The 27,553-nt window shown below is 44.5% G+C and overlaps 1 protein-coding gene across 2 annotated transcripts; it reads left to right on the top strand.

Annotated features, from left to right (window-relative positions):
* The first annotated feature begins 552 nt into the window (after positions 1 to 552).
* Positions 553 to 27,155, top strand: ALDH4A1 (aldehyde dehydrogenase 4 family member A1). Of its 2 annotated transcripts, XM_033921791.1 has the most exons (15): positions 554 to 702; positions 5,364 to 5,457; positions 6,314 to 6,406; positions 11,902 to 11,949; positions 13,436 to 13,591; positions 15,136 to 15,285; positions 15,661 to 15,735; positions 15,907 to 16,094; positions 16,192 to 16,265; positions 17,543 to 17,739; positions 18,078 to 18,125; positions 18,280 to 18,432; positions 20,379 to 20,500; positions 21,603 to 21,721; positions 25,883 to 27,155. In XM_033921791.1, exons 1-15 carry the CDS (start codon positions 656 to 658, stop codon positions 25,993 to 25,995), a joined length of 1,677 nt encoding a protein of 558 aa, XP_033777682.1. In that variant the 5' UTR covers positions 554 to 655; the 3' UTR covers positions 25,996 to 27,155. The 2 variants fall into 2 exon arrangements, with proteins under 2 accessions (XP_033777683.1, XP_033777682.1); XM_033921792.1 differs by lacking the exons at positions 20,379 to 20,500; positions 21,603 to 21,721 and having other exon boundaries at positions 553 to 702.
* The last annotated feature ends 398 nt before the right edge of the window (positions 27,156 to 27,553 follow it).

Below are 27,553 nucleotides of genomic sequence, written 5' to 3'. Positions count from 1 at the left end.
TTTTGAAGCAGCTGAATCATTGACAATAACTGCCTAAAAGTGGTGGGACCCTGTGGCATCCCATGGTCTGCCCCAAGTGCCTAGGCTTACTAGATGTCCTCCTTTTGAGGACACATCTGGGGGTCTGGATGGCTTTGCAAAACCTGGCACTTTGTCTTCTGGCAGTGGTCTGGGTTCAAATCTGGCAACCCTAGGGATGACCTTTGTGGTCTGTGCAGCTGGAGGAGGGAGGGTTGTGGCTGCCAAGCCAAGCTCTGCTTCTGGCACCCTAAGTGCCAAGTGCTTGCTTTATTTCTTCCATTTGCTAGACTGTTCTCCCAGGAATTTTCCCCTGTCTATCTACCTAATGTAGCTGGGGCGAGGAGGGTGGGGCTGTAGCTCGAGCCACTGGGCCCCTGACGCAGCTCTTGCCGCCGAAACAGGGGCAGCGCGCGCTGCCCAGCCGTCTTCCGGGTGTTCTGGGTCCACGCATCTGATTGGACGGGGCTTCCGCTGCTGCTCTGTGAGTGGTTGAGAGAGGCACGCTCCCAGACGCAGAGGGGCGGCTCCGTAATCTCCACAGGCAGAGCCAGCCAATGGGAAGCGAGCGTTCGCCGAGTAAGCGGAGCGCGAGCTGGGGGTCGGGTCACGAGTTGCTGCTGCTGCTCGCGCGGACATGGCGCTGTTGCTGCTCGGGAGGACGCTGCGGCGCTGCAGGAGCGGGTGAGCGGGAGCCTCCTCTCTCAGTCGTAGGGTCCCCGGTGCACGCGCGCGCTCTTAGCGCCCGGGCTTGTACTAAAGGCCTGACGCAGCTCCGTCCCGCCCTGGCTTTTGCACTTGAAACATGGAAATGCTGCTGCTCGTTTTCTGCATTTATTCCCTTCGCCCATTGTAGCTCGAATGACACAAAGGTTTTTGCATTTTGCATCAAACCACGAGCCCTTAGACTTGACGTTGCTTCTGGGTTTCTCTTTCTGGACTTTTAGTCAGCAGATTTTTGGTCACTAATTTCTTTTTCCTTCTCCCTCCAGTATTCATTGGTGGAGACTTCTTGCCTGTGAGGGAGGATGTTCTTAATTAATGACCCTGGTAATTTAGATAATTTTGATAGGCAGTATAGAAATACTTAAAATAAATCTATCTCATGGGCACCCAAATTTCCCTTCTGCTCCAAGGACCTCCAGCCAACCAGAACTGGAGGTCAGTGTGGCGGAGAAGTAGAAAGAGGAATTTTTGGTGTCTAAAAAAGTCCAGTGCCCAGAATTCATGGATACTCAAATGATGGCGGGGTAGAGAATTTGTCCCTGTCCACGCAGGAACTCAGTTTCCTCGCCATCCCTGCCCCATTCCTGCAAGCTCTGCCTTAACTGCAGAAGCTTAAAACACTTATGCTTGCAGGCACAGGAAAAATGAGTTCCCACAGAGATGGGGAAAAATTTGTCCCCATGTCATTCTCTATTCTGACTCAGAGTTTTCTAATCCAATTCACACCCAAAAGTAGTCCAGCAATCATGAATTTTTTTTATTGATGAGATATTATAAAGAAGGCTTGAGAACTCAAATGTCAGGATAATAACTAGTACGGTACAGTACAATCTTGACCATCTGGCATATGCCCCAGTGACGTTAAGTCTCCTTTAAGGCACTATTTGACCCAAGAGCCTGCTTTTCCTGCCAGGGAACCATTTTTCACCTGAGACTGTATTTGCAGCAAGGGAACCATGAGTTTTATGCAATCCTGTAGGTACACCTACCTATTCTAGTTTGTTCGTAATTTAATTTGTAGGTTGATTTTGCCTGTGAGTTTGGAGTGCAAAGAGTTTCGAGCTTCAGTTCTGCTGTCTTGATGTCTGCTTCGTAGTGTTATTGATTGGAGAAGACAAAGCAGTGAGCTTGAGACATGAGACTCCATTCATGCACTTTACAACAGTTTTACATTTTGGAATGTACTGTTCAATTCTGTATTTCTGTTCACATAAGAATAGCCATCCTGGCTCAAACCAATGGTCCATCTAGCCCAGTATCCTGTTTCCAACAGTAGTCAATCTTGGTCACAAGTACCTGGCAAGATCCCAAAGAGTAAAACAGATTTTATGCTGCTTATCCCAGTAGATTTTCCAAAGTCCATCTTAATAATGACTTATGGACTTTTCTTTTAGGAAATTATCCAAACCTTTTATAAACCCTACTAAGCTAACTGATTTCAACACATTCCTTGGCAATGAATTCCAGAATTTAATTACACGTTGAATGAAGAGATATTTTCTTTGGCTTGTTTTAAATATACTGCTTAGTAGCTTCATCAGCTGCCCCCTAGTCCTAGTATTTTTGGAAAGCATAAACAAGCGATTCACATCTACCCCACTCAGTATTTTATAGACCTGTATCGTATCCTCATCTGTCTCTTCTTCCCAAATATTTTAGCCTTTCTGTGACTTCCTGTCGTATCACTTTCTCTCTCCCAAGTACCTCACAGTGAAAACTGACTGATAAGGAAGAGTTCTGGTTTCAGGCTGTGTTTCTTTGCTCTTTACTTATCCTGGGTCCCGTGTTGCACAGCTGGAGCTGAGGCCTAGCTTAGAACCAGCCTTTACACAACATTGAGCAACTAAAGCAAACAGTTATTGAGCAACCTGGCTTTTATGCAGAACAGAGACGCTTGAACCCCCTGAACTTGAAAAGTTGATCGTAACTCCTGAACGAGGGTTATTCTAGCCACGTGAACTGGCTGATGTTAGGCCTAAACTAAACAACAGTGATTTTAATGCCAATAAATACATGTAAAATGATATATAAACTGAACGATTGAAAACAACACAGCCATTAAACAATTTATAAATACTAATCACATTTTGTTAAATACAGTATATAGAAACAACCCAAAAGGGTAATGAGTAGGCAGTCATCATAAATTATCATAAAAATTTATCATAAAAAATTAATTAAAATATAAACTAAACTAAACACAGATGATTAATAATTCCCACTCAGGCTCCTCGGTTCCTTCTTTTGCCTGGAAAGATTTTCCAGCTCCCCTACGTTTTCTACCTGCAGCTTTGAACACTGGAGGATGGAGTGGCAGGAGAAAGCTGAGCTACCCCAGTTTTCTGATAGGTTGGAGGTGGAGTGCATCTAGCTTGGGGATTCGGAGTGGGTGAATATGGGGAAAAAGCAGTGTGTGTGGGGGGGGGGGGGGTAGGGGAGATTGAGTGCATCATTGCAGTCTTAGTGCATTCAGACGAAGGTATAATGTGCTCAACCTACTGTGTTTTTTGTTCTTTCAAAATCATTTTTTGGTGCTCCATTCCTTAATTGGCTCATCTTGTAAGGGTAATGGGATTTCTGTGGTTTACATATATTCTACGCAGGTCCTTTCCCTGTCTCTAGTGGGCTCACAGTGCAATGGAGGGTTAAGTGACTTGACCAGGGACACAAGGAACTGCAGTGCGATTCGAACCCAGTTCCCCAGAATCTCAGTCCACTGCACTAACCTTTAGGCTCATAGATAACTTTCTGCTCTACATATTATAAGGGAAGCTTGTACTTCATAGTATATGACGACAGATAAAGACCAGCATGGTCCATCTAGTTTGTCCAATAAGGTGGCCAGAGATGCAGCTGCCACTCCATGCAAGTTACACTCCGTCAGGACAAACAAGGCACTCTCACAGTCATGGAAGAGGAGTTTTACTGTTTGGTGACAACATTGTAATCTAATCATTTAGTCTCTGAACTAATTTTATTTTTCCTTCTACAATTTCATTGGTAATTTTTTTTTTTTTTTTTTTAATTTTCCCTCTCCTTATTTGTTTCTTTAACTTTTATACAAATTGTAATTCTTATTCATCTCCTCCCTTATGTTTCTAGTTTTGTCAAATTTGTCAATAGTCCTGTTAGTTTTAGTCTTTTTATTTATTTATTGTATTATTCCCCTTACTTTGTAATTTTATCAATATGTACATCGCTTAGAATTTAGATTAAGCGATTAATCAAATTATTATTAAACTTGAAACTTGATTCATTGTCGATTACTTAGTGTATCTCTGTTATCTATTTATCTTAACTCAATCATTGTACTACTAGCTTTCCAAATACGTCTTGTCCATATTTGTCTTGAATATGCTGTTCATGTACTCCTGTAACCCGTTCTGGGCTTTTTTGGGAGGATGGACTAAATGAATGAATGAATAAATAAATAAAATATCTAATTAAACCAGTGATGCCACTGCACCAAGGACATTCACCAAGGTTATAGTGGTCGTGGTGGCAGCTTTGCGCAAGGAGGGAATTCTGGTTCTTGCCTCCCAGGATGACTGGTTGATTCGAGCAAAGTCATTCCAGGAGAGCACCCGGGTCACGGCTCGGGTGGTGGAGTTCCTGCAGTCGCTGGGATGGGTTGTCAATCTATCCAAGAGTCGGTTGGCCCCCTCTCAGCACCTGGAGTATCTTGGGGTTCTGTTTGACATTTCCTTGGAGAAAGTCTTCCTCCCAGAGGGCAACTCCAGTAATTGGGAAGCAAAGCCAGTGCTAGGCAGACTTCTGCGGTCTGTGCCCTGACCATGGCTAGACGGATTTGGATGGGCTTCAGAGGGGATTCGATAACAACTTCAGTAGCCGGGCAGACTTCTACATTCTGTGGCCTGAAAATGACAAGGAGAAACTGAGATCAAGTATGCATATGTGTTTCGTTTCACATCATACCTTGTGCTATGAGTTTGTCTTGTGGGTCAGGCTGAATGGACCGGGTAGGTCTTTATCGTCCATCATCTATGTTACTATAGGGCTGATATTCAGCCAGCAGGAGACAGCCCGCATGTGCCGGGCCATTTCCAGGAACCAGCATTAAATAGGGTTTTTATGGCTGGCACTAACTTAACCAGCTAAGTGAGTATTCAGTGCCACCTGTTAAGTTCATAGCAGGCAAAGATAGTTCTGGTGTTTTTGTGGCCCAGTTTGTCTTCTAGACTTAGCTGGTTAATGCTGAATACAGTTGGTTTGACTTTTGACGCCGATTGTGAATATTCAGGAGATAACCAGCCATCGCGTGATGAATATTTGCAGTTAGGCACTGAAATGCTATTTAACTGGTGATTGACCATTTCTGGCTTATTATTGGGGGTAAGTTTATATCTTGTTTTAATCCATTATACTGTTTTACTTGTCTCTATTTGGATAACATTTGTTTGGCCTGGTAGAATCTGGTTTGACATTTAGCCAAGTAGACTTTGGATACTAGTTAGTATTGCTCAAAAACATCTTTAAAATGTTTGAAATGTAAAGCAGATGGATTTGCCACCAAAACATTTGAATATCTAAAGCAAAACTGACCGTTTCTCAGAGCAAACGGGTTTTCATTGTGCTTTAAACCTTTTCCTGCTTTCCAGGTTGAGAATGCACCATTGTTTGACGGCCAAAGTGACCAATGAGCCCATTTTAGAGTTTAAACCTGGCAGCCAGGAACGAGAAGCTCTTCAAAAGGTAACTATAGCGCTTCATTTATTTAAAGTAGCTGGAAGCACAGAAAATGGCAGTTCCCTTGCTGATAGGCTATAAAGACGGCTTAGGATAGGGGTGTCAAAGTCCCTCCTCGAGGGCCGGAATCCAGTCGGGTTTTCAGGATTTCCCCAATGAATATGCATTGAAAGCAGTGCATGCAAATAGATCTCATGCAGATTCATTGGGGAAATCCTGAAAACCCGACTGGATTCTGGCCCTCGAGGACCGACTTTGACACCTGTGGTTTAGGATATAGTGTTCTAACACATTAATCTCACCATTGAGTGGTAAATATTTCCAAAGAATGAATTAAGCTGTAAAATAAGAGCCTTTGCACCTGGAGGGAGTGTGTCAGGGAGCCGGAATCCTGCCTCCAGGTTTTCCTTTTCATGTGGAGTAGAGAATGACACGTGGACAAATTTTTCACCGTCCTCGCAGGAATCCACCTCGAGTTTGTCCCTGTCCCATTCTTGTAAGCTCGGCCATAACTTCACAAGCCTGGAACACTCATGATTTTAAAGTATTTGTGGCTTGTGCAGATGAGGACAGAGTATGGCAGTTAAATGTGCTGATGAAGTGCTGAAGGTAAGTCACCTCATAGCTTCAGTAAGAGCACAATTCACATCCGCTCGTCCACCTGTGAGTGGCTGCAGAGAACAGTTTGCATTTCAAGCCTTTGTCTGTTTTGGGTGACTGACTTTGAATTACTATTTGTGGAGATGGGTGCATTACCCTGTCCAGATTTTTAAATGATTTAGGGGCACAAAATCTTTCTTGAGAGATCAGGGGCATCAATCCCTTGGAGATTACTGTGTGTGTTGTTTTTTAACTGTTCCAGGCACTGCAGGATTTGAAGGGTAAGACTGAAGACATCCCATGTGTGATAGGGGGCGAAGAAGTGTGGACAAAGGATGTCAGATACCAAGTCTCAGTGAGTTTTGCTAAAGAGAAACTTCACACTGTTGATTAATAAAAAGGTTTAACTTTGATCTCTTACAGAGGACCTGGGAACCAATTTATAAGAGCTGCCCAGAGGCTAGGGGTCCTTGAGAGCCACAACTCAGTTGAGTTTTCAAGATTTCCACACTGAACATGCATGAGGTTTATTTACTTACACCGGAAGCAGTGCCTGCAAATCAATCTCGTTTTCTGCTTCGGTGGAAGTTTTTTTGCCAAGCGTGCTGGTGCACAATTATTCCAGAGTACTATCATTTTATATTGCGGTTTATTTCAAACCTTATAAACCCTGGACCCCTGAGGAAGGCGTGTTTACCGAAACACAGACCGTGTTGGGTTCTTAGGTTTGTCTGAAGGGTGATAACATTGACTGCATCTATATTTGATATAATAAACATAGCCTGCATCTTGTCTGCACTTCTTTTGTTTTTTTGTTTGACCTATTTCCACTGCAGTCTTTGGATTTTTTCTTTCGTTTTCTGTGCAAATTAATCTCATGCGTATTCAGTGTGGAAATCTTAAAAACCAGATTGGGTTGTGGCCCTCGAGGATTGTAATTACCTACCCCTGCTCAAGGCAAAACTTCACCCATGTGCACTCCACCTACAAGATGTTTCATGTTTGTTAAAATTTGATGCAAATGCTTGTAATATTAATTTCAAAGTGGGTTACATATATTAAAATCAGGGTAACAAAAAACACACAATTATACATACAAGGGCAAATTCTGTGGACCAACTTACAAAGGAAAGAGAGTAGAACTACAAAATTCTCGAGAACGGCAACATTGAAGGATGACATAGTAGGTCAGGGAAGAAAAAAAAGAGCAGAGTGTTTAAAGTAAATAAGTAGAAAAGAGGTCTACAGTAATGTTATCATTGAGAAGGATTTTAATTTTCAAAAGCATCTTTGTAAAAAAAAGTTTTCAATGAACTTTTAAATCTGTCAAGTACAGATTCTTCTCTAATGTGTCCAGGGATTGATGACTGAAAAAATCTCTGCCTGTCTCGTGCCGATAATCTTTAGAAATGGTACAGAAATGGTTCAGGCGTCGAGGGCGAAGTCTTGATGCCCGAGGACACCCCCGATGTCGAGGTCTTGGACGTGGAAGGCGTCGACACGGTCGAGGGCAAGGCTTTATCTGCTTGCATAACGGCGAAGAGCTGAAGAAACCGGTCACAGCGGCGGTGAAAAGCTCGAGGCTGAAGGGTCAGACAGCGCACACAATCCTCGGGTCGATGACTGTCACCCAAACAAACCATACACCGACTGTGAGGTTCGGTGATAGAGATCGTCCTGCCGTACTGGTAGCAATGCTTGAACCCGGTCAAGGGCCGGGACATAGAAAATACAAAGTCCGTACCGGAGAGAAAGGAGAATGGGCCTAGGCCCCGAGCCTCCGCACCCGGCGGCAAATGCCGAAAGAAAAATAAAACACAACTTTTTTTTTTAACTAAAAGAAAAGAGAAACGAGCACAGCGACCAACTAATATCCAGCTGCAGTGAAGAGAAGGCACAACGCTGCAGAGCTAGAGGAACAAGTCTTCTCGTCTCCGCGGAAAACGTTGAACCGAGGACCCTCACAGGAGATGCGCCCCCTAGTTTGGGCGGGAAGGCACGCGCGCATGCGCGGTGCAGCACTCGAAAGATCGAGATCTTCAAGCAAGTTTGCTTTCGAGGCTGTCCGCTGTGGGGCTCCGTCGGTGACGTCACCCATGTGTGAGAATATCTGTTTGCTGTCCCTGGATAACAACTGTTATGGTAAGCAACTGTGCTTTTTGATCATTTGACTGCAGGGACCTGGAAAGAGTGTATGGTATTAATAGTCTGTCTAGGAAGGTAGGAAGGCCCTCCTCCCCCCGAGGTGTCCAGCATGTCCCCTTACAATTGATGATTAAAAACACATATACAAAATACGAAAAGCCCATAAATTTAAATGAAAACTAATATAGAACAAAATTACTCCAAAAATTCACTTCTTTCCACTCCCTACTCCTCCCCTTACCTTTATGGTGCTCTCTCTGATGTCACTTCCGGGACCCGCACCTAGGAAATGACATCAGGGAGCAGACACTGACGTGGGCAGCATGCTGCTCACGCTGGAGACGTTTAAAAGGGAAAGGGGCAAACGCAGGGCAGGGGAGGGTGGCGCCACCCACCTTTGCTAAGCCACTAAAGTTCATATTAATCAAAAAGCCTGGTTTATGTCTCCTCCAAAATAAAATGTGACCAGTCTCTGCATAGGATCTGGAGGAGGAGAATTCCAGTTCATTGGTTCTGTGCCAGTCATAGTTTCCCCCATAGTAGAAATGATTTGTACTTCCTTCACTCATGGTATCTGCAGTCTGATTGTGATCTAAGGGGTCCTTTTACTAAACTGTGGTAAAAAGTGGCCTTAGTGAGCCTTTACCCGGTTGTTTTTCTGTCACTAAGTCCGTTTTTTTCCGCAGCAGGAAATAACTTTTTTACAGAAAGCATGGTAGATGCCTGGAATAGTCTTCTGGAAAAGATGGTGGAGACAAAGACTGTGTCTGAATTGAAGAAATCCTGGGACAGGCATATGGGATCTCTTAGGGAGAAGAGGAGAGAAGGGATGCTGTGGATGGGCCTGATCTGCCATCGTGTTTCTGTGTTTTCATGGTAAATGGTAAAACCAGAGGACATCATTTGAGGTTGAGTGGTGATAAATTCAAGAGCAGTGTAAGGAAATTCTTCTTTACGGAGAGGGTGGTGGATGCCTGGAATGCGCTCCCGAGAGAGGTGGTGGAGAGGAAAACGGTGACGGAGTTCAAAGAAGCGTGGGATGAACACAGAGGATTTAGAATCAGAAAATAATAGTAAGTAATGAACTAAGGCCAGTACTGGGCAGACTTGCACGGTCTGTGTGTGTCTGTATATGGCTGTTTGGGAGAGGATGGGCTGGGAAAACCTCTTGCAGTGGCGATTCGCATGCATCCTGGCTTGCAGGGGGTATGGGTGGGGGATCATGAGCATCGCATTGCACTTTTTGCGGACGATATTTTGTTGTATATTAGAGATCCGGAGGGCACTCTTCCCACTTTTTTAGATATTTTCCGAGCCTATGGGGGATTAGCCGGATTTAAAGTTAATAAGGATGGGCTGAGGAGGGCTTCAGTGGCTGGGAGAGTATAGATGGGCTGGAATCAGTTTTGACAGAGATTTTGGCACAGTACCGGGTAGAGCTTTGGATTCTTGCCCAGAAATAGATAAGGAAAAATTTAAAAAATTTAAATTGAATCAAGTTGGTCAGACTGAATGGACCATTCGAGTCTTTATCTGCCGTCATCTACTATGTTAATCTTGAACTAAGCAGTTAGCATGTACTAACTGCTAAGCGAAGGAATGCCCACTTTCTAACCTCTGCCACACCCTCTCCAACAAAAATGAAAAACTATCTTTGATCATCACATGTCCATTTGAAACATGGCAGGACACCTGAGCATATCCTGCTTTAAGCCATTTTCAGGTGTGATAAGCACACGCCAGCTCTTAGCACAACTTCTTAAAAGGCTTCCTAAGAGATCCGACTGGTCTGTACTTAAGTCACAAAAATGCTCAGATTTCAGGACCAACGTTGTATAAAGAATTCTAAAACCAAAAATAAGTAGTGTAAAGGTAATTCAGAAATCTGTCGCAACTAATGTAGAAATAGAAGAGAAAGTGGAATAAGCATCTCTCTTTCCATAACAAATAATTTTTGCTAGCATATTCTGTCTTGTTTGAACCTCCATAACAGCCTTTGGATATTCCCAAGCACCGCAAATGGCAGTCGTCTGACAGAATTACTGCCTGAATTGCCTGCCTCAGATTCCCTTCCTTCACACGTGAGTGACTCTGTCCTAACATAGTAAATGACAGCATTTAAAGACTTGAATGGTCCATCCAGTCTGCCCAATATAAATTCATGATTAAATTAAATTGCCTTTTTTCCTTGGTATTTCTGGGCCATAAACCGTAGAAGACACTCGGAACTGTCCTGTGATTCTAACTGCTGGAGTTGCCGTTGAAGCCTATCCAACCATCTCACATACCATAGAGTCTGGCCATCAACATCCTCATGTTCCAAGTTAGTGGAGTTCCCATTGATGCCCTCGCCAACCCATCCTACACCAAATCGCCATATAAGGGATACGTACCGTTCAAGTCTGCCCAGTACCGGCCTTAGTTCTTTAACCTATACCATTCATTTTCTAATTAGAGATCCTCTGTGTTTATCCTACGCCTTTTTGAATTCCACTTTCCTCGCCACCACCTCCCTCGGGAGGGCTTTCCAGGCATCAAACACCCTCTCCATGAAAAAGAATGTCCTATGCGAAACGTGACTCTCTGTATTGCTAACATTACTGTACACATATAAATTCATCATTTGTTTGTCTCTGCACTGTTTATGTCAACCTTGTTACTGTTCTGAGCTCATTGAAGAGGACATTACTCCCTGCAACCTCAACTTATGCCCTCTAGTTTTACCATTTTCCCTTCTCTGGAAAAGATGCTGCAGCTACTGATACTACAACCAGAAATGGTAGAACCCAAGTGGCCTTCCATAGTCTAAAATGGTGGCTATGTTCCACGGAGAGATTTTAATGTGACGGTCATGCATCGGAAACATGGACACTGCTAGCTGAGGACTTCACCGAAAGTGCTCCAGATGAAATAACTGAGCTCAATTCTTAGCATTTCACTGCTCGATCATATAACGACTTGTACAGTCATCTGTTCTGTCCAACAAGGCAACCAGAGTTGTATCTGTTACTCTGTTCGGGTTCCACTTCTTCACGATAAAACATTGGCCTCATAAACAGCAATTGGCAACTTGTCACTTTATCAACTCCATCTACAGTAGGTAGTTCGTATATGGCAAAATCTTGGAAGGTAATACAATACCATTAATTTTACCCCACTGCTAAATACCATCGTCTATGCACTAATATCAACCTTATGATATCTTCACCTCCCCTGTGAATGTCGCCAAGTTTTGGAAAATACTAAGTCAAGGTGATTTACAGCTCAAAGAAAAAAAAACCATGTAGATAGAAATGAACTCTATCATGGTATAGAGAAGAGTAAAAATCACTGACAAAAGAATAAAAATACGTATACTTAATCCTGATTTGTCACTTCCCAACCATGGAGTAGCTGTCGAAGCCGTCATTCTTTTGTCTTCACAACCTCCATTGGGTGAGGGGGATTCCAGGCCTCCATGAAAAAATCTCATCTCTATGAAAAAATACTTCTTTTTTTAATGCTATTTTATTGAGATTCTGTATTCAAAAAGTGAGTGTATATGAGAAAGTATTTCCTAATGTTCCTGTCTACCACCCTACAACCTCAACTGGTGATGTCTTGTTCTCTTGCTTCCCTGTCTCTGAAAAACATTTGTTTGCATATTAATACCTTTTAGGTATTGAAATGTCTGTAATTGTCAACTCTGTTTTCTATCTTTTATAGCCTTTCAATCACTCTCACAAAGTAGCCAAGTATTGTTATGCTGACAAGGTGAGTACATCCCTAAGCCTCTTCTCGTCTGAGCAGCCCTTAACTCTGCCTCCTGCTCTCTCCTGCCTTCAGATTTGCTAATTCAGCTCCGTCATGAGCCTGTATATGGGAAGAAGCTGGGTCTGTGCTGCTGTTGAATTTTGATTTCTGTTTGAATGAGAGAAAATTCAGAGGAAGGTTTACATAGACCATTATATTGCGAACTGTGTGCCGTGGTGACGTTCCAGGTATGCTGTAAGACGCTGGCGAGGAGGAGAGATGCCGGCTGATTGCTTACAGGATGTGCCTCTCGCAGCGAGAGGCATGTCCTGTGGGCAGTCAGCCAGTGCCTCGCCACACCTCTCCTCCTCCAGCACCCCCTACAGGCGTAGTAATAGCAGGATTTGCGCTTGCGTGTGATGTCATCGCATTTCCGGATGCCCTCCAGCGCGGCTTCAGAAAGTTTGCGGGACACTGACATAGATGATAAGGGACAAAACAAGTCCTAAACAAAGAGAAAGAAAGTTGGTTACTGATTAAATTGCTGACATGCCCAAATTTGCTTATGCAACCGTAGGTGTCATTGATAGAAAATGTCCGTTTAAAATAAACAAATAACGCTGGCTTTTACTAAATGGTGCTAGAGTTTTCCAGCATGGGCTGGTGAGGTAAATGCTCTGATTCTCCTGGGAATTTAGTGAACATCGGTGCATTTACCTCGCTGGCCTGCACTATAAACCTTAGTAAAAGAAGCCCTAAGTCATGTGTTTAAAATTGTATGTATATATTCAACTTAGGGCCAGCTCAAGGAACTGTGGTGCCCTGAGCTAGCTTTTCCGTCTGCATCCCCCCCAATCTGGTATATTGCCCCTCCCCCCCCCACCTGTAATCCTGTATCGTCCCAAGTCTCCCCCTCCTGTTGAACCATTTGAGGCACTGGTTCACAGCACTGATGACAGAGTGCCAAAATCCCAGTCCAGCATCTCTCCCTTGGGAACAGTGTATTGCAAACAGCAGATTCAACATGTGCCCTGATGAGACACTGGTAAAGAGGAGAGGCACCGATGCTTATAGGACATGCCTTTTGTGGCGAGAGGCACGCCTTGCAGGCAGTCAGCTGGCACTAATGACTCTTCTCCTCAATGGTGTCTCTCCGCACCTCCCCACCAAAGTGCTGTTCAGGGTTGCAGCCAGATGGGCCTCTGTGCATGCACGGATGTCGACTTGATGATGTCATCGCATCAACATCTACGTACTTCCGGGTGCCTTCCAGCTGGGGTACTGAGTTTAGTGTGCCTTACTGCTGAAAAGTTTGCGGGACATTACTCTGGGCTGGACTGGGATTTTGGTGTCCTGGGCCAGGGCTTCACCTGGTCCATAGGCTTGAAGCAGCCCTGATTCAAACATTTCAGCCAAATATACACATAACTTTATCCGTTTATAAGGATGCATTTGGCCTCTCTGTATCTCTGACTAGCTTTTGAGAACTGACGCACTTTTTTTTTAGGACTTGCTTAACAAAGCAATTAAGGCAGCTTTGGCAGCGCGAAAAGAGTGGGACTTGAAACCCATTCAGGATCGAGCACAGATTTTACTGAAAGCAGCCGATATCCTCAGTGGCCCCCGAAGAGCTGAAGTGCTGGCCAAAACAATAATTGGACAGGTAATGTACTCATCAAAGTACTTTCAGCCCCCCTCCCTCCACATACCATAGTAAGGGAGATCAGGGTTCAAGACAAGCTCTGCTTCTCAAGCTAAGAGTGCTGAGAGCACTGTAGAAGCAATGATCGTAGTCCCCCTCCCCTGAGGGCAGTCTCAGGTGTAGGTGTAACAGTTAGTGAAAGGAGCCTCAGTCCCTGGAGTTGTACTGAGACTATTTCTGTGATGACTGGGTTTCAGCATGAGGATGGAGTTTAATCCGGGAATGCCTAATCCTTTTAGTCAGGAGTGAAGGTTCTCATTTTTAGATTTTTCTGTCAGAAATGGAACAAGAGTAGTTGGGACCAAGGGTGGGTCTGGGTTTGTCAGAATCAGTCCCACCCAGCACTTCTGTACCCTGGATTGTTCTGACTTGGGAGAAGCAAGCTGAGCTCAGTCCTGCGTCTCCCTCCCTTCTTTCCTTCCCCATATTTTTTTATCAAATGCCGGCAGTGGCAGTGATTTTCAAATGCTGCCTGTGGCTAACCTGGAAGTCTCCCCTCTGCCATGTGCTGCCCTCGTTGACTCCATGTTTTGGGTGGTACATGGCAGAGGGGAGCCTTCTGGGTTAGCTGCGGGCAGCATTTGAGAATCACTGCTGCTACCGGCAATCCTTTGATAGAAAAATATGGGGGGAGGGGGGAGACTGACAGAGGATGCACGGGAGGGAAGGAGAGAGGTGTTGCACATGGGGGAAGTAAGAGAGAGGGTTAATTGATATGGGGTGAGGAGTGAGGGAGAGATGCTGCTTGAGGGAGAATTTTTGACATGGGGTGGGGTGAGAGGGAGAGATGTTGCATGTTGTGTAGGGAGAAAGAGGAAGATTAAGAACATAAGAATTGCTGCTGCTGGGTCAGACCAGTGGTCCATCATGCCCAGGGGTCCATCGTGCCCAGGAGTCCACTCATGTGGTGGCTCCCAGGTCAAAGACCAGTGCTCTAAATGAGTCCAGTCTCACCTGCGTACGTTCCAGTTTAGCAGGAACTTGTCCAACTTTGTCTTAAATCCATGGAGGGTGTTTTCCCCTATAACAGACTCCGGAAGATTGGCCGAACGTGGGATGTAAGCCAGTGTAAGTTTTACCTCTGTAGAGGAGATGTTGAAGGCTGTAGTATGGGACTCTGTTCACTCATGCTCTTATCAGTAAACATTATCAGTAAATATTAGCCTATGGACTTCTCTTTTAGGAAATTATCCAAACCTTTTTTAAACCCTGCTAAGCTAACTGATTTCACCACATTCTTCAGCAAAGAATTCCAGAGTTTAATTATACGTTGTGTGAAGAAACATTTTCTCCAGTTTGTTTTAAATCTACTACTTAGCATTTTTGGAAAGTGTGAACAAGTGATTCACGTCTACCCTTTCCATCTGTGTGACTCGTGCTGACACCAGAAAACACGACCCACTTCATTTGTTCAGGGCTAAAGTTGTGAAATTTCAGAGTCTTGGCAGAACTCAGGAGCAACATTGGAGATCTGCTGCACTTTACTGTTTCATATCTCGTTTAAGGGGAAAACAGTTATCCAGGCTGAAATAGATGCTGCAGCAGAACTCATCGACTTCTTCCGATTTAATGCCAAATATGCCTTGGACCTGGAGCAGGAGACGCTCATTAGTGTACCCAGCAGTACCAATAAGATGGTCTTTCGGGGCCTAGAGGTAAGAACACATGCTACACAAACCAACATGTTGTGACAGGGAAGCAGCCGGTTGATGATGATCTCGGGATTGTGAGTCAGGCTGTAGCACTTGTGCAGGAGACTTTGCATTTATTGTTTTGCCAGGAGAATGCATTGCATTTCTGCAGCCCATGCATAGCAGTCTACAGATAAATATGCGCTTTCCCTTCGTCTGCAACCCATGCATGCACACTCTTCCTGCCACCCGTTTGCAGTTTCCTACTGATGTTGCTGCGGCCCTGGCCTGGACATAACACTTGTTGAAATTTGTTCAGCCAACGTGTTTCTGTAAAAGTTGAACTAGAGAAGGTTTCCGTTGTCTGTGCTTGAAATGCATTCTTTATTCCCTCCCCAGGGTTTTGTGGCTGCCATTTCACCGTTCAACTTCACAGCTATTGGTGGAAATTTAGCAAGTGCACCAGCTCTGATGGTAAGTACTTTTCTAATTTAGTTTAAATTGAAATGGAATCCCACTTCTAAAACATGATTAGCTGAACAACGCCTTACCAAAATGTGTCAGGACTGGCAGACCTGGATACCTAACCCCCCCTGCCGACTGTTATGCTCGCATGTCTGATGTCTGGGTTCTCTCCTCGGTCAGGGTAATGTTGTACTGTGGAAGCCCAGTGACTCTGCCATGCTGTCTAGTTACCTTGTCTACAAAGTACTTGTGGAAGCTGGACTCCCTCCCAACGTCATTCAGTTTGTTCCAGCTGACGGCCCCGTTTTTGGAGACACGGTAACAAACTCTGAGCATCTGTGTGGGATCAATTTCACTGGCAGTGTGCCGTAAGTATTCTGAGATGCTGGTCTTGAGTTTCTGCGTACAGTAACATTTTTAATGAGTATTCTTATCAATTGCTGCTCTGTGTTTTCGGCTCCCTAGAACATTCAAGCGCCTCTGGAAACAGGTTTCCGACCATCTGGATCGTTACCGGAATTTCCCACGTCTGGCTGGAGGTGAGCGTGTAAAATACAAGTATCCATAGAAGTTTGCATTTGCACATTCAGCTTGTAAGGGGCCGATACTGAGAATTATGGTCTGTTGGGGACCTTTCTTTTATGGAAATGTATTGTCAAGTTGCCATCTAGTTGTATCAGGTAATACAACATTGTTGGGGGCAAAAGAGAGAAACTTATTACCATTAGACGTTAGAATGATCAGTAATTATGAGAATTTTAAGCGATTATTAAAAACATAGCTTTTTCAAACATATCTAAAGGCAGTTTATCTGAATGAAGTCCTGGTAGTAATCTAGGGATCTGCTGTAATTAGTTGTTTTCATTAAGACTTGATTCTGATATGTGGTTGTTATATCTGAGTGATAATGTGTATGTGGTGTTGATTTAAGGATGGTTTTCTAAGATGAAAAGGTTTTAAATGACTTGTACAATTGTCATCTGCCTAGAACTGATAAATGTCAGTTTTAAATTAAATTCCTGGTCCAGTTTTGAATGCTTGAGTGCTGTGTTGTAGCATCTTGCAGCTTTTTTACTAGTTGGGATCTAGCCAGGTACTTGGGACCTGGGTTAGCCACTGTTGGAAACAGGAAGCTGGGCTTGATGGACCTTCGGTCTGTCCCAGTAGGGCAGCTCTTATGTTCTTCTGCGAGCCAAGTCTAGGCCAATCAAGCCATTGTGACATCACTGCTGAGGTTGGCTCTGAGGCATTGGTGGAATGAGGCATTATGACATCACAATCTCAGCTCTGGAATGTTGCTACTCTTTGGGTCTCTGCCTGGTACTTTGGAACTGGGTTAGCCACTGTTGGAAACAGGATACTGGGCTTGATGAACCTTTGGTATGTCCCAGTATGGCAGCTCTTATGTTCTTATGTGAGCCACGAATAGGACAGTCAAGCCATTATGACATCACTGGTGAGTTTGGCTCTTAGGCATTGGTGGAACGAGGCACTATGACATCACAATCTCAGCTCTGGAATGTTGCTACTCTTTGGGTTTCCACCAGGTACTTGGGACCTGGATCGGCCACTGTTGGAAACAGGATCCTGGGCTTGATGGTCCTTCAGTCTGTCCCAGTCTATTTTGGTAGTGTGTTTCTTGTGTTTCCAATGTTATTTTTTATCAAAAATATGTATTGTACTGTTTCTAAACACTCTTCAAGGAGGGAAAGTGCTGTAATAAGTGAACCTTGTGCATTTTTCATTGGTTTAGTGAGGTTCGTTGCCAGGACCAAAATGTTCATTCTACCCATACCAATTTGTTTTACCACTGCAGAATGTGGGGGGAAGAACTTCCATTTCGTGCACTGCTCAGCCGACGTGAGCAGCGTGGTGAACGGAACGCTGCGCTCGGCCTTTGAGTACGGTGGTCAGAAGTGCTCGGCCTGCTCTCGCCTTTATGTCCCAGACTCCCTGTGGCCCCAGATCAAAGAGAAGCTGTTGGAAGAGCAGAAGAAGATGAAAGTGGGAAATGTAAGAACAGCTTTCGGGGAATGAAGGGTTCAGGCAGCAGGAGCCTGATGGGATTAGGCGCTCCGGGAGCCAGCTGCTGTGTCCTTTTGTACTGAATTTGTTTCCACCAATTTCTCTGCCACAAAATAAAATTAGATTGTAGAAAATGCAGGAGGAAGGGTTATTGTAAGCAGCAGTTAACCTGCTACATTAATTGAAAAAAGCCAATCTGACTTCTCTCAGCAGGGGATGAGGGAGAGTTTACTGAATCTACATTTTCTGCCCTCTGATCTCTGTCCTCTGTGACTAGGTATTAACAAAATGAAACTGTTTATTCCTTCTTGTCTGCTTTATTTCAGCCTGCTGAGGACTTTGGCTGTTTTCTGTCCGCTGTTATTGATTCAAAGGTATGACTTTTTCTCTCTTGCATCAAATTCTCCCTATCGAAGGACCCGTGGAAATAAATAAAAAGCTTGTATCTACCCAAGCTACAAACATGTGCTGAACTTAAAGATGATAGCAAGCAAAATAATGTACATTATTGTCTCTCTTCCTCTTCAGTCCTTCACTCGGATTAAGAACTGGATCAAACGTGCAGAGTCTTCATCGAGTTTGCAGGTTCTCGCAGGAGGGAAATGTGATGACAGAGTTGGGTATTTTATTGAGCCGTGTATCATAGAGAGCAAAGATCCACATGAGGCCATCATGACAGAGGTAGGAAGCCCCACTGGATGGGTCCTGGATGGATTTACCTTATTCTACTGGCCTTGAAGAGTTGTGAAAAACCATCCCAGGCTAAGCTCCCTCTAAGCGGAGCATGCCAGAAATTGCTCATACATTTTACATGGTCGCTCACAAAAATACCGGCCTTTCAAACAAAATTAAACTAGAACAATTAATTAAACTAAATCAGTTACCATAACATTGGACCTACTAGGCTGAAAATTGTGGTGTGGGTCGTATCAAACGCTAACCGCCCCCCCCCCTTTTAACAAAATCGTAGAGCAGTTTTTAGCACCAGCTCCGGTGGTATTAGCTCCGACACTCATTGACGTCCTATGAGCGTCAGAACTGTTACCGCCTTGGCTGGTGCTAATGTCTGTGCTACAGTTTTGTGAAGGGGGGACTAAGTGTTGAAATGATGGTTTAACCAGAAGCGTTTGGCTGGAATGGAGAGTTCTGGAAGGAGTGTATGGCATTAATAACCTAAACAGAAATAATGGTAACCCAGTGTTTTAGATCCTATGTATTAATGTTAAAATTTGATACGTAATTCAAGGAGTGATTGGCAACAGTTGTTCCTATCTAAGGAAGGGGTAACATGCCGACCAATATTCAAAATGATTTAAGTGGGCAACAGTCTCTCCTAGCCCTGGCTGAATATCAAGTGGGACCCATATAAGCTCCGGCAGCCATTCCCACCACATTTAACCCCCAATATCCTGTGCCCATGCCTGGTTGGCCACCACTGGCTGAATATCGAGGCATTGGTCTCTTTTTCTTGCACCTGAGATTAGCTTTACTGCTGCATTCTGTATCTATTATAACAGCCTTACTAGGTCAGACCAATAGTCCATGTAGCCTTCATGGTGGCCAATCCAGGTCACTAGTCCCTGGCAAGACCTCAAAGAGTAGCAACATTCCAGAATCTCAGAGTAGCAACATTCCAGAGCCCCAAATGGTAGCAACATTCCATGCCACCAAGCCAGGGCAAGCAGTGGTTTCCCTCATGTCTGTCTCATTAGCAGACTATGGACTTTTCCTCCAGGAACTTGTCCAAGCCTTTCTTAAAACCAGCAGGTACTGTTCTCTTGCTCTTGTGGGCTCACAATTTTGTACCAGAGCAGTGGAAGGTTAAGTGACTTGCCCAGGGTCACAAAAGCTGCAGTGGGACTCGAACCCAGTTCCCTAGGTTTTTAGGTTCCAGTCTTCTGATGTCAACCTGATGAATAATCAATATGACTCAGAACAGAACAAGAGCACAGATAAATATACGTAAGGACTTCTGATCAAGGAAGGAGCAACATGATCAAATTTTCCTTAGTTGATAAAATCATTTCTGCATAAGAGATAAGCTGACTTTTCATTCCCATGCTTCATTATCCAGAGTAACACCTAATATCTCTAGTGATGGAACCATTTGAACAATTAGGGAAGTAGGCAGCATGGCCTCTATTATGAGAGAAGAGAAGGAGTTAATCCAGAGGGAATTGGTTGTTCAGCTTTCTTGGAGTCAGAAAATTTCTATTAGAAGAGTCTGATCTGCAAGATTGAAAGTGACACCAAGATCCAGTGAAATCAGGAGACTGCTGGCGAAGGTCTCGGTAGCCAATTTGACGGTGGAGATGGTAGGGACAGGAGCGACTGGGGTTTGCTCCCTGCCCCAGGGTTAAAGGCAGGTGTGGGGAGGTGGGCTCACTGGAGGAAGGAGTGGCCTACCTGAGGTGGTGGGTTCAAGCCTGTGCTGCTTTTTGTGACCTAAACCTCCATTGGCCCAGGTACATTAGATAGATTATGAGCCCACCAAGACAGATTCCTGAAGGTAAACCGCTTGATAGGCAGAAAAATAGTGCTTCTGAATATCCTGCTTAGACCAGGTGTTTTGTGTTTGATAAGGGTTCTTCAGTTCATATCTCCTCACCTGCCTCTTTCTTATGCAGGAAATCTTTGGCCCAGTTTTAACCGTATATGTCTATCCAGAAAAGGAATACAAGGAAGCCCTCCAGCTAGTAGACACAACCTCCCCCTATGGACTGACTGGAGCGGTGTTTGCCCAGGACAGGTATGAGAAAAAATGGTGCCTTTTAATCAGCTTCACAGAGCTAGTAACCCAAAGAAACATTATAGCTAATAACAGCAAGGAAGAGAGAGTCCTGAAACCTCTTCCCCAACTGCCTGAAATAAAACACTAGGGGGTGATACTCAGTTGGCAAAGTCAGCATTTAGCTGACCACTGCTGGCATTATTCCCAGATGTGCAATGCTGGGCCATTCCCAAGCACTGGCATTGAATTTCCAGGTTTCTGTAGCAGCCGGTTAAGTTCAATAGTCAGCTGTTAACCAAGTATGGGCAAGTGCATCAAGACAGGACTGACTTTTATGTGGGCCCATTTGTGTGGTTAACCTGGCTGCTTAAGGACTCAATATTGACACTGAACTGGTCACGTGCTGACTCCGCCCTGGAGGAGTGTGTGGGGAAGTGGTTAGAGCTACAACCTCGGCACCCTGAGGTTGTGCGTTTGAATCCCACACTGCTTCTTGTGACCCTGGTCAAGTCACTTAATCCCCATTGCTCCAGGTACATCAGATAGAGTGGGAGCCCACTGGGACAGAGGGAAAATTGCCTGAGTACCTGAATAATTTGTAATCTGCATAGAATTGTAGGATATGCGGAATATAAATTATTTAAAAAAAAAAAAAAAAAAAAAAACCCCACACCCAAAATTGCCAGTTTGTAGTTTGGTTAACTTGATTCTGCGCCAGACTGCTCTGGCACTAACCAAATTGTGGTGCGCTGTCTGCGCAGAGATTCCAGGACAGCATTCACGTGTGTTCCGCTGAATATCCAGGTTGGACCTGGGTGGCAGGAGTTACCCAAATGGGGGCCACTTTCTCCCTTTGAATACTGACCCCAGAACATTTGGCCAGACATTGAGATGCTGTTGCTTGATTATCAGCATCAATGATTTCTGTGTTTAACTGAAGTTAACCTCATGAATCGCTTGAAATCTTGACCTAATGGCATTTGGTGTCTGAGCCGATGAACCTTAACTTATCGCCTGGACACCGAAGCAAGCAAATGATACCTTTCTGCTGCTGATACGTTCACGTCGGCACTGCGGATTCTGTCGGAAGGAAAGTGACCTAATGACATTTTCATCTCAGGGAAGTCGTGAGTGAAGCCACTCAAGCGCTGAGGTATGCAGCTGGGAATTTCTACATCAATGATAAATCTACCGGTTCAGTGGTGGCACAGCAACCTTTTGGTGGGGCCCGAGGTTCAGGTGAGTCACTTTCTAAGTACCAGGGATCTTCAAAAAGTTTATTAACTATCTCTAAAGCACTACCTGCAAGGTGAGCCGGCTTGCCTGACAGACTAGTCATATGACATTCCACGGAATGTCCTCTTACCACTTTTCCCGCCCAAACCGTTTCCCATGAAAATATAAAAGTGTGGAAACTTTTTGAAACTTTTAGGGAAGGTGGCGAGTGCTCAAGTCTTCCACCGTGGCGAAGTGAGGGTAGGAGGCGCCCAGGGCGGCCCTCCTTTTCGCCCCCTCACCTTCTGCGCCCTCCTTTCCCACCCTCGTACCTCTTTAAATCGCTGCTCATGCTGGCATTGGCTTTCCCTTTCCCACTTCCTGGCCTCATGACCTGGAAGTGATTTCAGGCCAGCGCAAGCAGCAGGCTAGAGTAGTTGCTTGTACTAGTAAACATTTTTTTAAAGAGATATTGGGGGGGAGGGGAAAGGAAGACACAAACTTGGTGTGGGGGGTGGAGAGGTGCCGGCACTACTGCCTGGACTTCAGCTTATGATTCCATTTTTGTTTCCGTTTTCTCACTTGGAAATGAGAGAATGGTGAATCATTAAAAACTTATTTATTTGATAAACAAGAATGCTGATATTTAATATTTCCGATGAGGTTCCTAGTTTTGTTTTTTTTTTAATTCTTCAAGAAAAAATAAGAAAAATCAGTTCTCATTTTAGTATGTTAATACAATCTGTAAGTCACTGGAAATACTGAGGCCCAATATCCAGCCAGAGCCAATCAGCATTTTGCTGACCACAACTGATTATAACTCCTGGCGTCGGTGGAGCTGGAGAAAACCAAGCTGGTGAAGAAGCTGCTACTAGTTATTTCTAAAGCTGTAAGTACGGCTGAACACAGTATATGCAGCTTCTTTCTCTGTCCCTGGTGGCCTCACAAACTAGGTTTTCATACCGGGAGCAATGGCGGGTCACAAGGAGCTTCAGTAGGAATCGAACCCAGTCTGCCAAGATCAAAACCCACTGAATTAACCATTAGGCTATTCCTAGTCCCTTAAGAAGCTTAGTAATGCTCAGATGTAGCGAGAGGGCTGATATCCAGTTCTTTGCATGGAGTGTCATGTGTTGGCAAGAAGATATGTGTGCACTTGATGCAAAGAGCTCTCGGAGAATAAGTCTGTTCTCTTGGAAGAACTCAGGGAGACTGAGAGGCACATAGAAGAGACCTACAAGGAAGTTGTAGAGAAGTCTCAACTCCCGTCTGGCAGCCCCTATGGGAATACTTTTAAAACAACTAGGAGGAAATATCTTTTCATTCTACAAAATTGTTAAGCTCTGGAATTTGTTGCCAGAGTATGTGGTTAGCACAGCTGGGATTAAGAAAGGTTTGGACAAGTCCATAGTCCACTATTGAGACATGGGGAAAGCCACTGCTTGGAAGATTGCTATTATTTGGGACCTGGATTGGCCTCTGTTGGAAGCAGGAAACTGGACTAGATGGACCATTGGTCTGACCCAGAATGGCTCCTCTTCCTCCCCACCACACAGTTCTAGGAAGCAGCTTTTCAGAGCCTGTGTTCTGTGCTCTTTCCTGGAGACGGGAACCCATCACCCATGAGTGTTTTTAACCACTAGGCCAAAGTGCAATATTCAGCATTTAAGTGCCTAAGAAGAACCATAAAAAGATAGGATTGGCTTTTATCCAGTCCTATTTATGCGTTTATCTTAACCAGTTAAGTGCTGGAAAAAAAAAGTGTTTTGAGGCCCATCAGGCAATGATTTAGCCATACTCAAAAATAAAACTCTTGGGAGTTACCATTGATAAAGACCTATCATTTCATGACCATATTAGTTCGGTAGTTAAAACATGTTTCTATAAACTACGCATAATTCGTTCATTGACCTCAATTCTAGAAACCAAATCTATCAAAATTCTTGTCTATTCTTTAATTATCTCTCACCTGGATTACTGTAATTCCATACTCAATGGCCTCCCACAAAAAGAAATTTGTCGTCTTCAACTCATACAAAACTCTGCAATAAAACTAATCTATAACCTAGGTAAATATGATCACGTTACGCCAGCTCTGAAAGATGCTCACTGGCTACCCGTGACACACCGAATCACCTACAAAATCATCCTTTTGTCATTCAAAATAAAATCTTCTCACCTGCCGTTATATCTTCACAAACTTCTCATTCCTTTGTGCTCTACTCGAACTTTGAGATCTTCAAATCAAAACCTCTTATTGATTCCGTCTATAAAAGAGGCTCACTGACGTTCTAAACATAAGTCTGGCCCTTATTTTTCTTTATGAAAAGTACAAATGTCCATGAGGAAATTCAAATTTCATATCTTGCAAAATCTCTTCATCAATGAATTAGCAGCTCAATATTAAAACTATGCAAGGCGAGAGCAGGGGGGCAGGGCAGCCAACCCCAGGCGCCACTGCCTCTCCTCCTCTCTGCCCACTCCTGTGCTCCTCTTGAAATGTTCGCCAGTACAAGCATGCTGCTCCATCTGCCTTGCGCTGGCCGTGGCTCCCTTCTGACATCACGTTCTTGTCATGGGACCAGGGTGTGACATCAGAAGGGAGCTGAGGCTGGTGTGAGAGCAGGTGGAAGATGAGGCAAACATTTCAAGAGGTACATAGGGGGCACATGGTGCAGCGGGGAAGAGCAGAGGGGGCACACGGCATGGCAATGCCAGGCGTCAACCTCCCTAGCTATGCAGCTGGGTGATCGATGGTAATTTTCCAGGAATGTCTAGAGCCAGTTTAAAGTCTCTCACAATCCCAAATGGTTTTGAACAGTCTAACAGAAATGGTACAGTCCACTTTGCAAAAAGTGCAATCCGAGCAAACGGAATTAGAGCAGTTGGTAGCGGGTGACTAGCACAGTGTGAGCAAAGCCTACATCCTTTGCCTTTGAACCCTGCGATGGACAACTTTCCCTTTAAGCTCTGTGGGAGTCCGCCAACCACACTTCTGCTTCACTATTGTGTTTTCAGTTGCTGGGGACCAGGATGAGAGGCGCCCTGGCGGTTGTGCCCCTCCTTCCCTTATTTCCTCCCCTGCCGCACATGCGACCGCCCTTCCCTTCCCCCGCACCTCTAGTTCACCGCCGTGAGCAACAAGAACTTCAAATGTGCGGCACCTGGAAATGACATCAGCAGGAGAGGTGATGCGGTTGCGAGGAGCACGTTGAAGTTATGGTTGGTGGCATTGAACAACTAGAGGTATGAGGGAAGGGAAGGTGTGTGTGTGGCGAGGAGGGGGGGGTGCTGGCCCCTCCACCCCCCCTTAGCTACGCCACACTGTTGAACATGTGATAATGAAATTGCACCCCCTAGTGGCAGCAGTGCTCCGGTACAGCTTAGAGGAAGTGTTGACTGTGGCTAGACTTTGCACCATCACGGTGGCTAGAATTTTTGCTGGAAAAATGTGTCCCAACATTTGAACGTGTCGCCGATTATACAGAATTTTCCTGCCCTGCCCTAAGAGCCCTCCCGGGAACAGCAGCATGAAGCCTTGCATTTTTGGACCAATGCACATTCCCAGAGCCCTAAAAAGGGCGATTACCAAAATTGCTTTTCAGTCATGGATATTACTCTGAAAATTCTGTGACATTTTAAAACAATGAATTTTCTTATGTGAAATTCTAATTCAAATACACTCTTATTCACTTATGTTGACTCGTCATATGAGAGGAGGAATTGGCTTATAGCAGGAATTGCCAAACAGCCTCGCAACTCCTCGGTCTAAAAAACCTCCCCTCCTTTAGTTTAAAGGTTGCCTTTTAAGAGTGGGGGTGAAATTCGCAAGCTTTTTTGGGGCTGTGACTATTTTGAAAGAGAGCGCAGTTCCCTAAAATGATATTACTCTGAAAATTGTGTGGCAGAGAGCACTGGTGTGGGAAGATGTGTTTCTACAAAACATATCGGAACACTTAGTGAGTCTTTAAGGCAAAATAATAAAAAAAATGACAGATTCACTGATGCTTTACTACAGTCTATTTTTTGACAGCCCATAAACTGTTGGATATTAACTTTGGGTTTGTGCAGTACCTTAAAATTGAGTTTCTATTTTGAAAGTCATCTTTGCACATCTCGAGGAGGACGGGCATTGTGCCGTCACTTGTAAGTATGGTCCTACCGGATGCTTTTCTCTTTGAACAGGTACAAATGACAAGCCTGGTGGGCCACATTACATTCTTCGCTGGACTGCTCCTCAAGTTATTAAAGAAACCCACGTTCCCCTGAGTGACTGGAAGTATCCCTACATGCACTGACCGGTGCTGCCTGGGGGATGTAGTGTTACACATTCACCTGGAAATATAGTGTTACAAGCGTGCCTAGGGGATTTTTTGCACCTGGGTCCCCTACAAGTGTACCTAGGGGATGTAAGTGTTACATGTATGTACCCGGGGATGTGGGGTTACAAGTGTGCCTAGGGGATGTAAGTGTTACAAGTATGTACCTGGGGATGTGGGGTTACAAGCGTGCCTAGGGGATTTACATGTATGTACCTAGGGATGTGGGGTTACAAGTGTGCCTAGGGGATGTAAGTGTTACATGTATGTACCTGGGGATGTGGGGTTACAAGCGTGCCTAGGGGATTTACATGTATGTACCTAGGGATGTGGGGTTACAAGCGTGCCTAGGGGATTTACACGTATGTACCTAGGGATGTGGGGTTACAAGCATGTCTAGGGTATGTAAGTGTTACACGTATGTACCTGGGGATGGATTACAAGCGTACCTAGGGGATGTAAGTGTTACACGTATGTACCTGGGGTTGTGGGGTTACAAGCGTGCCTAGGGGATGTAAGTGTTTCACGTATGTACCTAGGGATGTGGGGTTACAAGCGTGCCTAGGGGATTTACATGTATGTACCTGGGGATGTGGGGTTACAAGCGTGCCTAGGGGATTTACATGTATGTACCTGGGGATGTGGGGTTACAAGCGTGCCTAGGGGATATAGTGCAGCTGAATCACCTACAATTCTGCCTGGCGGATCTAGTGTTACACATGTACCTGGTTACATGGTAGGGTTACACTGTTCCCTCTAAGCTGAGCTGGAGTCCTCCAGCTACAGTCCTACCAGTGGGAGGTGCTGTTTTACTATCGCATTTTTCAATAGTGAGGGACAGACAAACTCTGTAGTACCCCAGAGAACCTGCCTGTATCTAGCAATTGAAGGCACAATATTGAAGTACTGCCATTCACTAGCAGTACAGCAGTTGGAGGACTTCTGCTCGGGAACGGGTGATATAGTGCACCTGAACCCCTTCAAGTCTGCCTGGAAGATGTAGTGATAGAAGTGTGCCAGGGGTTATAATGTTACAAGTCCTAACATTTAGATTTTACTTAATTTATAATTTTGAAATAACAAAATTGAATGCACTGTTTTTAAATGAACTATTTTCTTAATAAATGTTCCTGACAGTTCTCACAGGGTTTCGGCTTTCTGATTCTTCACCTTAACAAATTTAACAGGTTCTTTTTAACGTTAACTGAGTGACGTAACCCTTTTTGTAGTAAGTTACCAGAGCTGAAAGTTCCTCTTTGTGAACCCCATTTTCAGGCATTTAGCCCAATATTAGTGACAGATCTGGATAAATTGTCTAAAAATCACTTTCCTTAAATTACTTAGTTAAAATGTCGGAAGGTCTTCGCTGCCTGAACCTAGAACTGGAGGAGAACTGGAAAGCAGAGGAACTCCGATGGAGATGCAAGCTCACAGCACTTACCAAAAAAGGGGCAAGCTAGAAATAAGACCAGGGTCCAGCAGGGAGTGGAACAGGATTAAGGAGTGTGAATGATGGATAGGTTCCAATGAGAGAAGG

This window comes from Geotrypetes seraphini, chromosome 15, assembly GCF_902459505.1.
Source record: "Geotrypetes seraphini chromosome 15, aGeoSer1.1, whole genome shotgun sequence".
Taxonomy (NCBI): Eukaryota; Metazoa; Chordata; class Amphibia; order Gymnophiona; family Dermophiidae; genus Geotrypetes; species Geotrypetes seraphini.
The sequence above is the reverse complement of the archived record's forward strand: the minus strand, read 5'-3'. Positions and strand labels throughout refer to the sequence as shown.

Coding starts and splice junctions, on each gene's coding strand:
- ALDH4A1 (XM_033921791.1), top strand. CDS start 656: ATGGCGCTGTTGCTGCTCGGGAGGACGCTGCGGCGCTGCAGGAGCGG. Junction 18,433..20,378: donor ATGAGGCCATCATGACAGAG/GTAGGAAGCCCC, acceptor TTTCTTATGCAG/GAAATCTTTGGCCCAGTTTT. Junction 20,501..21,602: donor GCGGTGTTTGCCCAGGACAG/GTATGAGAAAAA, acceptor TTTTCATCTCAG/GGAAGTCGTGAGTGAAGCCA.